Below are 20490 nucleotides of genomic sequence, written 5' to 3'. Positions count from 1 at the left end.
TGGTCAATCACCCCCTAAAATTTTACCTTTTGCTTTAGTTAGATAGCTTAACTGACAGCTCAGTGAAGAAACTGGTCAAATACCAAAATTGCTTGCCAAGGAAAGAAACCTATCCAGTAATAAAACAACAAATTACAGAACGTGACTAGGTTGTAAAGAAATTGTCTCCTGGTAGATTTTTTTTTTAACAATAATTTCTTCCTTTTTAGTATTTCGTTTATTTCTTTGCAAGCAGAGAGAAGGGGTTGAGAATGGGTATGCCGAAGCCTGTAGCCACTGCAAACTCCAGATGTATGCACCACTTTATGCATCTGGCTTTACGTGGGCATTAGGGAATCAAACCCAGGTCATTAGGCTTTGCAGACAAGCACCTTAGCTAAGACTAAGCACCCTAACCATCTCTCCAGCCCCTTGGGGTAGATTTTAACAGAAATTTTGAACGGTTAGGGGGAAAAAAAGATACCCTTAATGATTGGGTAACAGAACATAAACACTAAAAATTTATGTTCCTACACACTGAAATGATGGGGTAGAAGGGGGGGGGGTGTAAGTTTTAAAAATAACTTGGAGGCTGGGCATGGTGACATATACCTTTAATCCCAGTACTCAGGAGGCAGAGGTAGGAGGATCACCGTGAGTTTGAGGCCAGCCTAAGAATACATAGTGAATTCCAGGTCAGCCTGGGCTGGAGTGAGACCCTACCTCAAACCAAAACAAAATAATAAATAAATAAGTAATAAAATAATTCCATACCTTTAATCCCAGCACTTGGGAGGCAGAGGTAGGAGGATCAGCAAGAGTTCAAGGCCACCCTGAAACTACATAGTGAATTCCAGGTCAGCCTGAGCTAACATGAGACCCTACCTCAGAAAACAACAAAAAAAATAACTGTCAGGGCTGGGAAGATGGTTCAGTGGTTAAAGGTGCTTTCTTCTAAAGCCTGCTAGCCTGGGTTCAATTCCCAAGCCACCCACATAAGCCAAATGCAATAAGTCACAGAAGCATCTGGTGTTTGCAGTAGCAAGAGGCCCTGGCATGTCCACACATAAACACACACATATAAGTAAAATAAAACTTTTTAAAAAATTGCAAGGGAAGTCTTCATAATAGTTTATCTGGTCTAAAATATCTTCTTTTAAAAAAATTTAAGACTAGAATCAAAGTTTTGTTAACAACTGCTATAATTACTGTGCATCTATCAAAAGATGTAAATATTAGTGCAATTCATCTTGAAATCTGAACACATAATAAAGGAGTAATGAAAGATTTAAAAATGTTAAAAAATGTTTAAAAAAAAAAAACTCATTTGACCTAAATAGACCTCCTTGGCTCTATTTTATTAAGTCATCCAATTATCTTCAGTCCAGCTGTGATCTCAGTAGCCTGCCAGGACAGGTGTGCATCATTTGGTCCATCCCCAGTAGGTGGGATAGGAGAATCTCTGGTAATTGCCTGGATACAACTTCTTATTCTGGGCAGCTTGACTACTACTTGGCTTCACGTTCCATAAGTATCTTCTTTGGGAGTAGTCTTCTCCAGCAGGACCAGGAGGAGGGATGTGGCCTCTGTGGTAAGCACTCTGGTTTTGTGAACATTTTCTTAAACACAAAGTAATAAACCAATATTAGAACTAACATAATAAGCTTTTATAAAATAATACAAAGATTCTCATTCTATTCTTTCCTACCTGGATTACTTCAGTATATAAATTGCTTATACTTAAATCTTTCTATTTCTCCACTTGTTGCAAAATGGAACAATAATTCCTTCCTTGTGCACAGGATGTTATAAAAGTAAATTAAGAACACATTTAGGCCAAGCATGGAAACACATGCCTTTAATTCCAGCACTCTGAAGGCAGAGGTAGGAGGATCGATGTTGAGTTCAAGGCCAGCATGGAACCCTCCCGCAAAAAAAAAAAAAAAAGACAATACCTACATTCCAAATTTGTCCATTGCTCTGGAAAGCACTGGTTCTCAAGAGCTTTCCCTCCATAAACACATGGCACACTAGTCAATCAGATACTTTCACTTTAAAAGTATGGATGGCTTGACATAAAATAGAGTCAGTTGAAATCATAGAACTGCTTTTTTTTTTTTTTTTGAGAGGCAGAGGAAGTAAGAAAGAATGGGCATACCAGGACTTCTAGCCACTGAAAATTGAACTCCAGACACATGTGCTCCTTTGTGCATCTGGCTTTATATGGGTACCAGGGAATCAAATCTGGGTCCTCTGGCTTTGCAAGTAAGTGCCTTAACTGCTAAGCCTTCTCTCCAGTCCTCAGAACTGCTTTTGCCTTATAAATAAGTGTATTAACTAATCAATAAGTATAGAAAAACTATAGTAATGGCACATGTAACATGTTCAGACAATTGGGATTTGTTTCAAAAGCAAGACCCTTGGAGTGGAAGGTGGGAAGTGCTATTGCTAGAGTTGCAGTGTCCAAGGGCAGAAGACAAATTTGCCTTTTATCTGCCTCCTTGCTTGACTGCAATCCCAGCCAATTGATTGGTGTCTGCCCATACTGAAAGCAGAGTTTTCCCATTCAGTCTACCAGTTCATACCTCAATCAGTCTGAGGTTTTCTTCTTGGACTGAGCCTCACTAGCTTACAGATGGCCTGTTGAGGGCCTTCTTGGCCTCCATAATCACATTAGTCAATTACCTTGATAATGCCCATCTCAAACAAACAAAAACAAAAACAATACCATGCTGGGTGTGGTGGCACATGCCTTTAATCCCAGCACTTTGGACCAGGCAGAGGTAGGAGGACTGCCATGAGTCCAAGGACAGCCTGAGACTACTTGGTGAATTCTTGGTTTGCCTGGGCTACAGTGAGAGAGGCTTCCTCGAAAACCCAAAAACAGGCACACACAAAATCAAGTATTTGAGAAAGAGAGTATGAATGGGTGCACCAGGATCTCCTACCATTGTAAATGAACCCCACATGATTATGTCACTTTGTGTACCTGCATCTGTATCTGCATATGTGGGTGCTGGGGAATTGATCCTAGTCTGTCAGGCTTTGCAAGTACGAGCCTTTAAACAACTGAGTCACCTCTCCTGCCCCATTAAACTACATGTAAAAACAAGAGAAATCTCAATGTTCCTTTCCAGTTGTCCCTGAGTAGGAAGGGGAACGGGATGGTGGGGATGGGGGAGGAAGCAGGCCTGTTGGCAGTCTGAATTAGTTGCCCACCCATATGGGAGTTTCTGAAATACAAAGTAAAATGATAAACTAATGTACACTGATCAATAAGAAACCATCAACTGCTCATCATTATCGTACATTTTTTTTCTTCCAGAGGCAGGTTTCACTCTAGCCCAGGCTGACCTGGATCATATGTATTCCCAGGCTGGCCACGAATTCATAGCAACCCTCCTACCTCTGCCTCCCGAGTGCTGGGATTAAAAGCATGCGCCACCACTCCTGGCTCTATCATAACGTATTTCCACTGATTCATACTATTAGTTTTATTTACTCTTTTTTTAAAAAAAATTTATTTTATTTATTACAGAAAGAGAGGCAGATAAGAGAATGGGTGTGCCAGGGCCTCTAGCCATTGCAAACAAACTCTAGATGCACATTCCACCTTGTGCATCTGGCTTACATGGGTACTGGGGAGTCAAACCTGGGTCCTTGGGCTTTGCAGGCAAGCACCTTATTCCGCTAAGCCATCTTTCCAGCCCCTTTAGTATTAGTTTCTATTTCAGTTCTAGAAAAAGGAAAAACATAGGTACCTGAATGACTGCTGCCCATTTTGGGTCTGGGTGTGAAAACGCCGGGAAGGTGGTGGATTACCACAGGCCCGGTTGTTCCTAGGTCCTTGGTTAACAGGCCTTTTAGTGGAGTGGACTCGTTCCATGAGATGAGCTGAGTCTTCAAAACCTGGCCTAGGCATCCCAGAATACCAATTCCTCAAAGAAAACAATTCCACACATTATTACTGGTTTCCAATTTTAGCTGCCAATTTAGTAGCCATATATTTTGACTTATAAAAATAACAACCCCCCCTCATTCCTGGTTTCCCCTAGCAAGTAAAGTATAAAAAAGTGATCTCCCAAAACTACAAACCTCACACGTAAAAATATAAGACTTACAAGCTGGATGTGGTGGTGCACACCTTTAATCCTAGCATCCAGAAGGTAGAGGTAAGAGGATCACCATGAGTTCAAGGCCACCCTGAGACTACATAGTGAATTCCAGGTCAGCCTGAGCTAGAGTGAGACTCTACCTTGAAAAATCAAAAATAAATAAGACTTACTTTCTAACATGACGATTCTGAAGGTCTTTAATGTAGTTTTGTCTTTCTATGCAATGCCCCCGGCACCTATTGAATACTGAGGAATAGATGAACTGGTTAGAAATAATTGTGTAAAAAACAAATCTTTCCCAGAGAAAGCAAACCAAAGCTGGAATCACTGATTAATTATTTGGAATGTTATACCTTACTGCTTACAGGTATGTTCCTTTATAAACTTTTGCCAAAGTATTACCTTATGTTATTTTTCTTTCTTTTGGTGCTGGAGATCAAACTCAGGGTCTCATATATACATGCTAAACAGACATTCTACCACTGAGTTATTCCCTAGCCCCAAGAGGTTTTCTTTTATCAATTTTTACTTATATTGGAAAAAATGAATTATTTTTTTCAAAATTTGAGAAATTCCTCTATATTTTCACCTTTAGCTTTTATAAGAAGGAAAAAGTAGTGACACCCCTCATACTTACATTCAATTGCATCATCTGGCCTCATGCCTTCTACATCAATCAAATATCTAACAAAACAACATAATTTGGGTCACTTATGTATACAAAAAGGTAAAAAAAAATTTCAAAAAAGGTCCAATGGCACTTACAAATGAAGACATACAAATCCCAAGTATCAACACACTAATCCAATAGTTATTAAAGAATGAAATACCATGTCCACAAAAAGACTATCCCAAATGCAAAAAACTGATCCAATTTTAGAAAATCATTAATATAAGCACTACATTAACATAGCAGCTTAACTCATAGAGAAAGAAACATATGACCAGATTGGAAAATGTTTAAAAGATATTTGAAAAAAAAAATCAATACTCATTTTTGATAAAACTGTTTTGTATACTAAAAACAAAAGGAGACTTTCTTAATATGTCAGACTATCAAAAACCAGTAACATATAAAAGACAAAATAGGGAAAATAGTAACATGTCTAAAAAGTACTGAGTAACCAACTATCTGGGTCAGAAACAGGAGTCACTATCAGTATCAGCCATTTCTTCCTTATTGTCTTCAACCTACCACCAGGTACTGACAATGATATTACCTAAACTACCTCAGGAATACAACCACTTCATCAGGGCATGATGGCACACGCCTTTAATCCCAGCATTTGGGAGACAGAGGTAGGAGAATTGCTGTGAGTTCAAGGCCACCCTGAGACTACATAGTGAATTCCAGGTCAGCCTGGGCTAGAGTGAGACTACCTCAAAAAACAACACAAAACAAAAAGAATACAGCCACTTCTTTTCACCAAAATGATAGCACATCCTTATCAAGGTTACCACTATGCTTTAATTCCTACAAAAACCTAGCCTGAGTCCTTGCTTCTACCTTTACAGGGCATTCTGCATTCAATAGTAAGATGATAAGGATCAATAGTTTTCTACTGTTCTTAATAAACAAAATAAGGGCTGGAGAGATGGCTTAGCAGTTAAGGCATTTGCCTGTGAAGCCTAAGGACCCAGATTCAATGCCCTAGAAACCATGTAAGCCAAATGAACAAGGTGGCACATGCGTCTGGAGTTCATTTGCAGTGGCAAGAGGCCCTGACACATCCATTTTCTCTCTCTCTCTCTCTCTGCCTCTTTCTCATTTATTTATTTGAGAGAGAGAAAGAGAGGGAGAGAGAAAATGGATGTGCAAGGGCATCCAGCCACTGCAGATGAACTCCAGACACATGTGCCACCTTGTGCATCTGGCTTACGCGGGTCCTGGAGAATCAAACCAGGATCCTTTGGCTTTGTAGGCAAATGCCTTAACTGCTAAGCCATCTCTCCAGCCCCTCTGCCTCTTCCTCTCACTTTCAAATAAATAAAATATTTAAAACAAAACAAAAAGAAACAAACAAAATAAGCTGTGTAGGGTGGTGCACACCTTTGATCCCAGAGGTAGGAAGATCTCTGCGAGTTCAAGGCCAGCCTGAGACTGCATAGTGAATTCCAGATCAGCCTGGACTAGAGTGAAACAAAAACAAAAACAACAACAAAAAAAATCAAACTAATAACACTCCTAGTGTGATCTAGCTTTAGCTCCTACCTACACTTCTAGCTCCATTATAAGGCCCACTTTCTCCAACACCATGTGTTATATCATGTTTGGTGCTCCTTAAGCCCACAGTTCTCCTTAGTATCCCTACTCAGCACCAATTCAAGCTTCAGGTATTCGTTTAAACCTCCCCTGGAAAGCTCTTGTCTCCTTGATGAGCTCAAATGCTTTCACTGTATTATGTTCCTTTCCTTCTCAGCACTGTCAGCTTTAATTCTGTATTTACTGTGTCACTCTTTCTTACTTAGTCTGAAAGGCAGGTTGCATCCCTTCACTAACATTCAGTACAATACCTACCAGATGCTCAATAAATATTTTCAAAATGGACAAACAGAAATAGGTACAGTATAGGAATATCCATTAAAAGTATCAGAATATATACTTTTTGACTCAGGAATTCTATTTTGAGTCAAATTGTCTCTGGGACAGCGAAACAAGTATTCAAAGATGCTCATCAATAAGTTTAATAATACTCAAAACATCTAGCTTTCATGTTTATCAGTATGCAATGAAACTTGCAGACTTTAAGAAGAATAAATCTCTAAGTACTTGCACAGAAAAATGTTGCCACATATTAAATAAAAAATGAAAATGTTTACATATGCTATAGACATATATGTGCTTGTATCTGCATTTCTGAACTCTAAAAGTATAACTTATTAATGGTGATAATCTCTAGATGTGGGACAATATTGCTTTGTATATTTAAGCTTACATTATCATTGTAACTAGACAATAACAACTTCAACACTATTTGTATCTAGAGTTGGCAACTCACCTACAGATGAGGTAACCAGTCCTATTTAAACCATGGGTACAGTGGACACCAATAAGTTTGTCTATAAAACAAAAAACACAGTTTAGTAACTGAAGCAGATACACCTGATTTTAGTTATATGTCTCCTTCATTCCTCTCTCTCTCTCTCCCTCCCTCCCTCCCTCTCCCTTTTCCTTTCTCTCTGTTTTTTGGGTTGTTTTTTTTTTTAACTATTTTTTAAGATTTATTTTTATTTATTTGAGGCTGAGAGAAAGGGAGAGAGAGACAGAGTGAGAGAGAATGGGCACGCCAGGGCCTCTAGCCTCTGCAAATGAACTCTGCCCACTTTTTTTTTTTTTTTTTTTCGAAGTAGGGTCTCACTCTGGTTCAGGCTGACCTGGAATTAACTATGTAGTCTCAGGGTGGCCTCAAACTCACGGCGATCCTCCTACCTCTGCCTCCTGAGTGCTGAGATTAAAGACATGCACCACCACGCCCAGCTTCAACCTTCACTTTTGATGCTAAATATAAATACAATACTCAAAGTGGATAAATAGCAGAAATAAGGTAAATATGTATAACAAAGAAGCAACTCTACTGTTGTACTCCTAAAGGATTGCCTTACTCCTAACCTTTGCACCTCTTAGACCCAAAAATTTTTAACTTTCTAACTCATCCTGTAACCAAAGAAATATTTTTATTGTATTACATATATCCCATTCAAGTCTTTGGTGTTTTTTTTTTTTTAATTTTTACTGAGGCAGAGTCTCATTGTAGTCCAGACAGAAATGAAACTCGCTCTGTGGTTTAGGCTGGTCTTGCTTGAACACAGAAATCATACTTCAGCCTCTCAAGTACTAAAATTAAAAGCATGTGTCACCATGCTCAGCTCCCATTCAAGTACTTAGATGAATGAATGAGTTTAGTTTGTATTTCTCACTAAAGTCACTTTCCTTCCTTTTTTGTTTTTTTGAGGTAGGGTCTCACTCTAGCCCAGGCTGATGTGGAATTCACTATGTAGTCCAGGCTGGCTTCAAACTCAGTGATGCTACTACCTTAGCCTCTCAAGTGCTAGATTAAAGGTGTGAGCCACTACAACAGGCTAAGTCAGTTTCTAGAGTTCTAGTTCCAGGTGTGCAGTAGCATATCTGGCCAACTCTTAGGTCACTTTCTAATAGTAACACTGTTTCTTTGTGACCAATAGGAAAACTAAAAATACCTTCTTAGTATCATCTAACACTTTCACCACAATGTTTTCAAAGACAGCAAACCTAATGTCATAATGTTAAAATATCAAAACTGTTCTCTCTCTTGCTCATCACTTGGGAACTTCCAGCTGTGGATGAGTTTCTTCCCTCGGCTGGGCTCAAGCCCAGCGGGGAGGGCCCCTTAGACTTACTCTCTGCATGGGTTCTTTATCCTCTCCAGCTCCTCAAATGGCACTTTCTTTTCCCCAGGCCCTCCACATGGGATCTCTAGCCACATGGGTATCTTTCTTTGGCTCTGTACTTCCCTCAATAAATATAATAATTAAAAAAAATCAAAACACTCCAACACCATTCAAAATGCACACCGAAGGTTAGACAGGGAAAACTCTCAAGAACTCACCATTGTCTTTATTTTCTCTTAAAAAATCATTAACTGCACATTTGAATTTTAAAATAGTGTCATCATCAGGTATCTGATGCCCAACTGTAAAAATTTTTATATAAGAAATAGTTTCTGGAAATTCCTATAAGGCAAAAACCAAGAAAAATATGTATTATTTTATTTGTAGGGAAATAATTAAAATATTAGAGGAGCCAGAATACAAACTAACAGATTATAATAAACTTACTAAGTCAGCAATTCTGACCAAAGACCTACTTCTTCCAAAGCTTTTCCAACCAGAAAATATCACTTGATTTTTATTAGAACTACAGGATAGTCAATTGCTATGCAAAACATACAAAATTCCATGTGAGTGAGGACACAGAGTATAACTAAAAATTATGCTGGTTAAGTAAAATCCTATAACTGAGTTTAAATGGGAAATCCCAGCATAAACTCATGATGTATTTTACACATACAAGCTCTGTCCACACAAAAAGCCTCAACGTCGGCAATGAATTCATCTATGTGATGATTTAAATGTGAAATGTCCTCATGTGTTAGCAATTCAGCCTCATATTCAACCCCCACTGGTGGAGCCTTTGCACAGCGGAGCCTTGGCTGAGGAGGTGTGTCACTGGGTGCAGATTGCAGCTACTGGGTGTTGGCTAGTTCACTTGGACTTCTTCCTCCCCCTGCCATCTTGCTTGTGCTATGCTTTCTCTGTCATGATGAAGCTCCCCCGACCCCCAAACAGCTGAAATAAACCATTTCCTTCCATACGTAGGCTGCTATTGGTTGGGTGCTTTGTCTCAGTACTGAGATGATAAAGGCAACAATGTAGTACTCAGATTTCCTTCCTTCCTTCCTCCTTTCCTTTCCTTTCTTTCATTTGGTTTTCTAGGTAGGGTCTTGCTCTAGCCCAGGCTGACCTGAAATTCACTCTGTAGTGTCAGGGTAGCCTCAAACTCACAGCAATCCTCCTACCTCAGCCTCCCAGGTGCTGGGATTATAGGCATGCGCCACCATACCCAGCTCAGATTATATTTCTAAATACCATTCCCAATAAAAGGAGTCAAAGAACTCTGGTAAAAAGCTGAGTCAGTAGCTGGAGAGATGGCTCAGCAATTAAGGTGTTTGCCTGCAAAGCCTAAGGACCAGGGTTGTATTCCCCACTACCCATGTAAAGCCAGATGCACAAAGTGGTGTATGAGTCTAGAGTTTGTTTCAGTGGCTAGAAGCCCTGGTGTGCCTGTTCTCTCTATAACTACCACCCCCAGGTCAAATAAATAAAGAAAATGTCTTAAAAGGCTGTGTCAGGTTGGGTCAACAAACAAAAAAGTGATTGAAATAAGCAGGGTGTGTCAATGGGTCTTAGTAGCCAAACAGAGAAGCTTCAACTATACAGAGGGCCACAACTTGTGCTCCAATTAGAACAAGTGCAGGGCTAGAGAGATGGCTTAGCAATTAAGGTGTTTGTGAAACCTAAGGACCCAGGGTACCCACATAAGGCAGATGCACAAGGTGGTGCATACATCTGAAGTTTGTTTGCAGTGGCAGAGGCTCTAGTGTACCCATTCTTTCTCCATCTCTATCTCAAAATTAAAAAATAAAAATAAAATTTTTTTTTAAAAAAGCCTACCATAGGTGCCACCACACTTGGCCTGCTTGTTAAAAAAAAAAAAAAAAAAAGCCAGTATGGTGGTGCACATCTTTCATCCCAGCACTCAGAAGGCAGAGGTAGGAAGATCACCGTAAGTTCGAGGCCACCCTGAGACTACATTCCAGGTCATTCTGGGCTAGAGTAAGACTCTACCTCAAAAAAAACAAAATAAAATAAATAAATAAATAAATAAAGGGCTGGAGAGATGGCCTAGCAGTTAAGGCATTTGCCTACAAAGCCAAAGGATCCCAGTTCAATTCTCCAGGGCCCATGTAAGCTAGATGTACAAGGTAGTGCACGTGTCTTGAATTCACTTGCAGTTTCTGGAAGCCCTGGTGCACCCATTTTCATTTTTTTTCTCTCTCTCTCTCTCTCCCCCCAACTCTTTATCTCACTCTCTCAAATAAATAAAGGAAAAAGAGAAAAACAACTGCAGTAGAGTTCCTGACTCATACCACTGGAGGATATTAGTAAACCATAATTATTTTGAAAACTGCCTGTGTAAACTAAGAAAAAAAATGAATGGGAATTTCCTTAATAAACAAAAGAAGAATGATAAATTTCACCTTTTAAAGCCTGGAATGTTGGCATACACCTATTATCCCAGCACCTGGGAGGCTGAGGCAGGAGAATCTTGAGTTCGAAGCCAGCCTGTGCTACACGGCAAGATCCTGTCTCAAAAAGAAAAAGAAAAAGGAAATTACTTTTGAAGCACCAAAGAAATTAACAGATCAATCATTATAATGGCTAATACCACATGTAATAATGGTTATTTATTATAAGCCCCCTGGTTGAAGAACACATCATCTCTGAAACTCTTGTGTTAAGCATGATAGCACATACTTGTAGTCCTAGCTATTCAGTAGACTGAGGCAGAAGTTCATAATTAGCTTGGGCAACATAGCAAGAACCCAAATACACACACAATACTGGGGAGGGGGGACCCAAACATGTTGACACACACCTATAATCCTGGCATGTGAAGACAGGAGGACCAGAGGTTCAAGGACATCCTTAGCTACATAGCAAATTGGAGACTACCCTAAGCTGCAATGAGCTGTCTCCAAAAAAAAGCGAGTGAGAGAGAAAATACTCAAGACAAGTGCTATGGTACACACTTGTCAATTCCAGCATTTGGGAAGCTGAAACTAGGAACCAGGAAGTACTAGGCCAGTCAGACCATGTCTCAAAACAAAATCCAGATGTACAAAGTGGCGCATTTGCCTAGAGTTCATTTGCAGAAGCAGAAAGCCCTTGTGTACCTATTCTCTGTCTTAAATAAAAAATATTAGAAGAAAACAACAGTGTGACTACATGCCTTTAATTGTGAAACCCTGCCTCAAAAAAAAAAAAACAAAAAAAACAAAAAAAATCAAGTCAGGCATGGTGGCTCCCACCTTTAATCCCAGAACTCAGTAGGCAGGTGGAGGGTCTCTGTGAGTACAAGGACAGTCTGTGACTACAGAATGAGATCCAGGTCAGCTTGGGCTAGAGTGAGACCTTAGCTCAAAAAAAAAGTCAATAAATAAAAAATGAAATAAAGCAAAACAAGGGAAGGATGGAGATGGTGGGAAGAGAAAAGGAAGGAAAAGAGAAAAGATCAAATAAATCCTAAAACTTATCAAGCTAGTCCAACTATCAACTGCCAAGAAAACTTGCTAATGGGGCTGAATATGACGATGCACGCTTTAGCTCCCAGCACTCAGGAGGCTGAAGTAGAAGAATTGCCATGAGTTCAAGGCCAGCCTGAGACTGCATGATGAATTCCATGTCAGACTGGGCTAAAGCGAGACTCTACCTTGAAAAATTAAAAAAGAAAACTTGGGCTGGAGAGATGGTTTAGTAGTTAAGGTGCATGCCTATGAAGCCTAAGGACCCCAGTTCAATTCTCCAGGTCCCACATAAAACAGATGCACATGGTGGCGTGCGTCTGGAGTTTGTGTGCAGTAGCTAGAGGCCCTAGCGTGCCCATTCTCACTCTCTCTTTTTCTCTCTTCCTCTGTCTTTAATAACTAAATACAAATAAAATCACTTTTAAAAAATTAAAAAAGAAAACTTGCTACCAACAAATGAAGATGTAATTAAAATCTGTATACCTGCTTGCAAAGACTGATTGCCCAGGTTTAAGTAAAGCCAGATTCATAAAATGATGCATATATCTGAAGTGCTTCTGCAACAGCAGGAGGCCCTGGTGCACCCATTCTCATTCATTCATATTCATTCTCTCTCTCTCTGTCTCTCTCTCTCAAATAAATAAGTTTTTTGTTTGTTTGTTTGTTTTTGGCATAGACCTGGGCATGGTGGCAAACACCTTTAATCTCAGTACTTGGGAGGCATAGGAGGATCACAGTGAGTTGGAGGCCACTCTGAGGCTACATAGTGAATTCCAGGTCAAACTGGGCTAGAGTGACACCCTACCTTGAAAAACAAAAACAAAGAAAAAAATTAATAACTGGGGGCTGTTAAAATGGCTCAGTGAATAAAGGTGCTTGCTTACAAAGTCTATTAGGCTGGGTTCAACTCCCCAGTACCCATGTAAAGGCAGATGCATAAAGTGGCCAACGCATATGGAGATTGTCTGCACTGGCAGGAGGCCCTGGGACACTCATGCATTTTCTTTCTCACGTCTCTCTCTGCTCAATTAAATTAAAAAAAAAATCAGAAGGGACAAAAAGAAAATGAAAAGATACATGGAGTGGAATCTATAGATTAAACAACTTATTATAGAAAGATAATTTTTAGGGCATTTAGAAGACAGTTTCAAGTTTGAACATATTAAAGAGTTGACATTAAGAAAAAAGAATCAGAGCCGAGCGTGGTGACACATGCCTTCAATCCCAGCACTTGGGAGGCAATTTAATCCCAACATTTGGGAGGCAAAAGTAGGAGGACTGCCGTGAGTTTGAGGTCACCCTGAGAGCACAGTGAATTCCAGGTCAGTCTGGACTAGAGTGAAACTTAGCCTTGGAAAACCAAAAATTAAAAAATAGAAAAAAGAATAGCCAGGTATGGTGGTGCATGACTTTAGTTCCAGCCCTTGGGAAGGCAGAGGTAGGAGGATCAGTAAATTTGAGGTCAGCCTGGCCTACACAGTGAGTTCCAGGTCAGTCTGGGTTAAAGTGAGACCCTACCTCAAAAAAGAAAAAAATAGAAGGCTAAAGAAATGGTTCAGTGGTTAAAGCACTTGCCTGCAAGGCCTAACGACCCAAATTTAATTCCCCAGTATCCTCATAAAGTCAGATATACAAAGTAGTTGCATGCATCTGGAGTTTGTTTGCAATGGCTAGATGCCCTAGTGCGCCCATTCTCTCTCACTCTCTCTATACAAATGGTGGCACACACCTTTAATCCTAGCACTCAGGAGGCAGAGGTAGAAGGATTGCTGAGTTTGAGGTCAGCCTGAGGCTACATAGCGAATTCCAAGTCAGCATGGGCTAAAGCGAGACCTTACCTCAAAAAAAAAAAAAAAAAAAAAAAAAAGGGAGAGAGACTAACTGGAAAGAAGGAATTCAGTGGAAGGGACATAGGGGAGGGGAAGCAGAGGGTGGTGGGAGGGGGAAGGAGATTATGATAATAGTATATTGTCTAAACGTATGAAAGATGTCAATAAAAAGTGAAAATATAAATAAAGAAAAATGTATTATATCTGGATGTGGTGGCACATGCCTTTAACCTCAGCACTCAGGAGGCTGAGATCAGTGGATCACTGTGAGTTCAAGGCCAGCCAGGGCTATATAGTGAATTCCAGGTCAACGTAGGCTAGAGTGAAGCCTTATCTTAAAATAACAAAAAAGTATTATATTTTAATATACACATGTATATTAATGCATAAAATATAGAGATGAAACTATACGTATTTCCTTTAATACAAACAAAAAAATAGCCAGCACTCAGGAGGCAGAAGTAGGAGAGGTGCCATGAGTTCTAAGCCACCTGAGACTACAGAGTGAATTACAGGTCAGCCTGGGCTAGAGTGATCCCTACCTCGAAAAACAACAACAAAAATAGAATAGGAAAAACAGATAGGGATATAAAAGAAACATGGCATATACTTAGCAATATTCAGCCATAAAAAGAAAGAAGATTATATGTGCTACAGCATAAATGAAGTTTTAAGACATGATTAATAAAATAAGCCAAACAGAAAAGAAAAAAATATTACATGATCCTATTATATGACAGGACCTAGAATTGGCAAATTTACAGCAATAGAAGTAGATTACAGATTACTAGGGTCTGGGGTGGGTGGGGTGGGAGGAGGGAAGGAATTAATGCTTTATGGTTAGGAGGGTTTTTCAGGCTAATGAAAGAGATTTAGGTAATGGCTACAAAAATTAAAATTCAATTCATTTCTCCAATCTACTCTGTTGTGTTGTTTTTGTTTTTTTAGTGTCACTATGTAGCCCAAACTGGCCATGAATTCATAATCCTCCTGCCCCAGGCTCTCAAACTCTGGGATTATAGGTATTCATCACTAGGCCTGACCTCCAATATAATTTTGAGACAGAAACTAAAAGCATGTAATTAGGGCAGAAGAGATTGCTTGGCGGTTAAGATGCTTGCCTGAGAAGCCTAAGGACCCATGTTCTACTCTCCAGGTCCCATGTAAGCCAGACACAAGGAGATGCAAGTACGCAAAGTCTGGAGTTCGATTATAATGGCTGGAGGCCCTGACACCCCAGTTTTCTCTCTCACATAGAATAAAAACAGGCCAGTCTGTTGGGTTTCCCTCAAAAAACAAAAACAAAACAAAACAACAACAAAAAAACCCAAACATGTAATTAGGGAAACTATTTGGTTCCTTTTAAAATTATCATTGCCCCAGAAAGGAGGCCAGGTTGTTACACATGGAATGAAAAGTACTGTGAATTGTCATGCATCACAATGAAGAAAATTCTTTTCAACTAAGGGTTATACTTACCTCTGGTTTATAATAGCGCTGAGTATATGTTAAATCAATTATCAGTCCAAGCTCTTCATTTTGCTCTTGGATTTTGGTAAAAAGATCCAGAGGAGAAAAGTATTCTTCTGGATCAAGTTTCTTCTCAAATTTCTGTCAGAGAATGAAGTAAGAGATAGACAGTGTGCCAATAGTTCTATAAGACATTATTCATTCTTATAAGCCCCACAATAACATACAACGAGACACACAGGAAAGCTTTATGGCAGTCTCACCAAGTGATGGGAAGGAAACGGCTCACTGTGAGATATAGATATATAAAATTCTTCATTTGGGTCCCACTTCTTGAATGTCTTTGGAATGTTCTAGTCAACTTTAAGATTAAAAAAAAAAAAAACCTTTCAGCTGGGCATGGTGGCACATGCCTTTAATCCCAGCACTTGGGAGGCAGAGGTAGGAGGATTGCCATGAGTTCGAGGCCACCCTCGGAAAAAAACAAACAAAAAAAAAAAAAAACAACCTTTCATCAACTCCCCACTCCCCACAATAAAGTACTATTTATCTAGGCCTTAGAACCTAACTCCATTTCACAAATACAATAAAGATTTCTTTCTTTTTCCTTTTTTTTGTTTTTTGGAGGCAAGGTCTCAATCTAGCCCAGGCTGACCTGGAATTCACAATGTAGTCTGAGGGTGGCCTTGAACTCATAGCGATCTTCCTACCTCTGCCTCCAGAGTGATGGGATTATAGGTATGTAACATCATGCCTGGCTTAATTTTTATGTTATGTTATAGGATATTACATTATTTTCCTTAAAATTATATATGGAAGTAGATCACATTTGTCTGTAAATCTCACTGCAGGACAGTAAAGGGGACATTACGAAATGTTTTCTACAGAAAGGAGAGTGACATGGTTGAGAACTAGCCTTCTACATGGTGAGTTTAAGTTTCTGAAAGAACACTGAATTACCTTTTGCTTACCTTTTGTAAAGGAACTTTGAAAGCAATGAAACGAGTTCCAGGCATCCGCTGTCCCACTGGGAGATAGTCTGTCCACCTATTAGACATGATTTTTGTTAACCAAATTGCCTGTCAGGCTTGATTTTCTACATCAAACAAAGGAACCTTCATGATGGGGACCCTGGCCCACACAGCATGTCCCTTCTCCCTCCTTTACCTTTTGCCACTCAACTATTTATCTTGTCCTTATAATAACCTATACTTTTCTTCATCTTGTTTTCCCATCTTGAAAACAGTTACAAAGCAACATAACAGCACAAAGGTTTCTCCACAAGTAAGAAATGCCATTTTAAAACCAGGCATAGGGCTGAAGAAATGGCTTAGAGGTTAAGGCATTTGCCTGCAAAGCCAAAGGATCCTAGTTTGATTCTCCAGGACCCATGTAAGCCAGATGCCCAAGGGGGTACATGCATCTGGAGTTCATTTGCAATGGCTAGAGGCCCTGGCACGCCCTTTCTCTCCCTCTCTCTCCCTTTCTCTGCCTCTTTCTATCTCTCAAGTAAATAAAATACACTGAAAACATTTTTTAAAAAGCCACCAAAAACCAAACCAACCCCCCCCACAAAAAAAACAGACATAGCTGGGTGTGGTGGTGCATGCCTTTAATCCCAGCACTTGGGAGGCAGAGGTAGGTCAGCCTGGGCTAGAGTGAGGCCTCACCTGGGGGGGGGGGGTGCGGGGGAAACGAAACTCAGGAGTCAGAGGTAGGAGGATCACTGAGTTTGAGGCCACCCTGAGACAACATAGTGAATTCCAGGTCAGCCTGGGCTAGAGTAAGATCCTGCCTTGAAAAACAAAACAAAACAAACAAACAAAACCAGGCATAATTGGAACATATGTACCCTTGATAATACCTAGCCTTAACTATCAAATATTAAAAAATATGGCCAGGTGTGGTGGCACATGTCTTTAACCCCAGCACTCGGGAGACCAAGGTAGGAGAATCGCCAAGAGTTTGAGGCCACCCTGAGACTACACAGTGAATTCCAGGTCAGCCCGGGCTAAGTGAGACCCTACCTCAAAAAACAAAACAACAAAAACCCAAATAAATATTTTTTTTAAGAAAAAAAGGGGGGCTGGGGAGATGGCTTGGCGGTTAAGGCATTTGCCTGCAAAGCCAAAAGGACTGTGGTTCAATTCTCCAGGACCCACATAGCCAGATGCACAAGGTGGTACATGTGTCTGGAGTTCATTTGCAGTGGCTGGAGGCCCTGGTGTGCCCATTCTCTATCTGCCTCTTTCTCCTTCTCTCGCTGTCTTAAATAAATAAACGAAAATTAAAAATATTTTTTAAAAAAAGATTTCTTGCCAGGGATGGTGACACATGTCTTTAAACCCAATACACAGGAGACTGAGGTGGGAGGCTCACCATGAGTTCAACACCAGGCTGAGCTACTAAGTGAGTTCTAAGTAACTCAAAGAATACAGTGAGTTCTAAGTGAGCTAAGGGGGTTAAAAATATCATTGAGAGGCTGGGCGTGGTGGTACAGGCCTTTAATCCCAACCCTTGGGAGGCAGAGATAGGAGAATCATTGTGAGTTTGAGGCCAGCCTGGGACTACAGAGTGAGTTCCAAGTCAGCCTATCTCTAGGTAAGTGGAGGTCTGCAGGAGTCATCTACTATAATAGGTCAGGCAAGATCTGCACTACCACGCTGAAGGGAAGTTGGCAGATTCTAAACATAGTCAGGAGACAAAATAATGCACTTAATGAAGTGTGCGATGGCGAGAAAAATATCCCAAGAACTATGAACAGTCTCCAAAGTAATTAACTGAATGTACACAGGAAAATCCCTAAATGACACCTCCTGTCTCCTGGGGCTGGAAACAATGTAAGCCAACTTTCCATGGATAATCTCAGTCGAGTACGGGAGAGGAAGGGTGTTTTTCAAATGTAGGCCTTACCACTCACATTTTATGTGCCACAATAACAATGAGGCGCTGTGCGTTGGAGGACGATCCATTGTGCTAATTAAGGAGTGTCCCCAACACTAACAGTCCCACGTCACAACACTCCTTCCGGGGTCTAGCCGAGCAGTAATGGCCAGAGCCTCGTTTTAGTAAGATGTCGGCGATCCCGGAGCATCCCATACGCCGTCCCTTCCCAGCGGCTGCGGAGGCGCGGCGAGCACGCAGGACCGAGGCCTGAAAAGGGGCGCGGGGGAGACATGGACCCTCAGTCCTGCCGCTCCCAGCCGGACCGGCTGCGCCCCGGAACCACAGCACTTACCTTTCCGGGATGTTGTTCTTGCCTTTTTGCTTGGATGAGGGACGTCCAGCAAAGTCCCGTCCCCGACCCCAGCCACAGCGGCCATGATGCCACTGGTTCATGTGGACCCCAAGAGGCCGCCCAGCCAACGGCGAACGAGTCAGAGCGGCCAGTACGCCGACCGAGGGCCACAAAAGGAAGCCGGATATAAAGCGCCGACTCAGCCACCCACGCAGCGTCCGAGCGGCTCCTAGTGCGCGTGCGCCCCTGCCCGGCGTGATGCCGTCAGCACGCCAATGACAGACGCCAGGTTTGTCTACAGGCCTTTGGCGGATCGAGCGCCCTCTAAAGCTGGAGGCCCGCAGTGCAGGCGTGAGTTCCCAGGAACTCAAATTCAGGGAAGGGAAGGTTAAGTCCCACAGTCCCCATCCGTGTGTGTTCTTCACGACATTTTCAAGTGTTTGCACTGTGTGCATTGTTCACAAATATTTTACCTTCACATACATATGTCTCCTTATTCATGAGAAACATACTTTTTCCACAACAAATGTTTTTCAATTTGTATATCTATATATCTATATCTATCTCTCTCTCTCTCTCTCTCTCTCTCTCTCTCTCTCTCTCTCTCTCTCTCTCTCTATCTATCTATCTATCTATCTATCTCCTTCTAGTTTAATTGCTGAGGCTGGTGGATGGCTCAGAGGTTAAAGGTGCTTGCTTCCAAGGCTGCTGGCCCAGGTTCAATTCCCCAGCATTCATGTAAAGCCACTACCACTGCCATTTGCAGCCTACACACACACACACACACACACACACACACACACACACATACACACACACAAACATGTGCAAATAAATAAAAATGAAGACTGTTGCCGGGCATGGTGGTGCACGCCTTTAATCCCAGCACTCGGGAGGCAGAGGTAGGTGGATCGCCATACATTCAAGGCCACCCTGAGACTACATAGTGAATTGCAGGTTAGCCTGAGCTGGAAAGCAAGACCCTATCCCGAAAAACCAAAATAAGAAAGAAAAGAGAGAGAGACTTAAATGACAGCAGAGCATCTCATTGATTATAAAAGTATAACTAAAAGTACTATAATGTATTTAACCTATCCAGTACTGATGTTCTTCTAGATGTTTGTAAGGTTTGTTTTTTTTAGCTGTGGTTTTGATCTTCCGTTACAGAAAAAGCTGCAGTGTGAACATCTTTAGACATATAGTATATCTAAATTCTTAGAAATACATTTGCTGGAATGAAGTGTAGTCAAACAAAATTTTTGAACAACACTACCTAACTAGCCTCCAAAGGGTTCAATCTTTTCACACACTATTAAGCACAGAGGCTGGAGAGATGGCTTAGCGGTGAAGGCACTTTCTGCAAGGCCAAAGAACCTCGGTTCAATTCCCCAGGACCCACATAAGCTAGCTACACAAGATGGAGAATGTGTCTGGAGTTCATTTGCAGTGGCTGGAGGACCTGGTGTGCCCATTCTCTTTATATATCTACCTCTCTCTCTCAAGTTAATTAATTAAGAATTTATTAGGCATAGGAACTTGTACCTATTAGGACATCTCTGAATCCATCTACCTACAAGTAGAAGAACAAAGAATAGCACGTCTGAAGTCAAGGTAAAATATTACAAACAAATATCTTCTCCATCTTACACTGTGCTTTTTAAGTAAATTACATTACAGTGAGTAAACTTTTTTTTTTCATTTTTGGTTTTTCAAGGTAGAGTCTCACTGTAGCCTAGGCTGACCTGGAATTCACTATGTAGTCTCAGAGTGGCCTCAAATTCATGGTGATCCTCCTACCTCTGCCTCCTGAGTGCTGGGATTAAAGTAGTGTGCCACCACACCTGGCAAGTACACTTAAAAAAAAAATAAGTTCTATTTATTTGAGAGAGGGGAGAAGATAGAGAGAATGTATACACAATCCCTCCAGCCCAAGAATACGCTTTTACTTGCAAAGTGTTTCCTCTTCAAATTAAGAGTTAAGATTAACAAATGAGGAGCTGGAGAGATGACTTACT

At 40.8% G+C, this 20490-nt stretch overlaps 1 protein-coding gene across 1 annotated transcript; it reads right to left on the bottom strand.

Moving 5' to 3' along the window:
- Nucleotides 1-1318: 1318 nt before the first annotated feature.
- On the bottom strand, nt 1319-18693 carry Dusp11 (dual specificity phosphatase 11). The gene is made up of 9 exons (XM_004668279.2): nt 18476-18693; nt 16209-16284; nt 15247-15378; nt 8681-8804; nt 7094-7154; nt 4732-4778; nt 4265-4340; nt 3741-3917; nt 1319-1598 (listed from the first exon to the last, which is right to left on the bottom strand). Exons 1-9 carry the CDS (start codon nt 18574-18576, stop codon nt 1403-1405), a joined length of 990 nt encoding a protein of 329 aa, XP_004668336.1. The 5' UTR covers nt 18577-18693; the 3' UTR covers nt 1319-1402.
- Nucleotides 18694-20490: the final 1797 nt, after the last annotated feature.

Source organism: Jaculus jaculus, chromosome 6, assembly GCF_020740685.1.
Source record: "Jaculus jaculus isolate mJacJac1 chromosome 6, mJacJac1.mat.Y.cur, whole genome shotgun sequence".
Classification (NCBI taxonomy): Eukaryota; Metazoa; Chordata; class Mammalia; order Rodentia; family Dipodidae; genus Jaculus; species Jaculus jaculus.
The sequence above is the reverse complement of the archived record's forward strand: the minus strand, read 5'-3'. Positions and strand labels throughout refer to the sequence as shown.

Bases quoted from the DNA above. Each gene is read 5' to 3' on its own strand.
- Dusp11 (XM_004668279.2), bottom strand. From the start codon at position 18,576: ATGAACCAGTGGCATCATGGCCGCTGTGGCTGGGGTCGGGGACGGGAC. The intron at 7,155-8,680 runs GTGAGTTCTTGA...TTTGTTTTATAG, and splicing joins AAGAGAAAATAAAGACAATG to ACAAACTTATTGGTGTCCAC. The intron at 4,341-4,731 runs GTAAGTATGAGG...TCTATTCCTCAG, and splicing joins GCCAGATGATGCAATTGAAT to TATTCAATAGGTGCCGGGGG.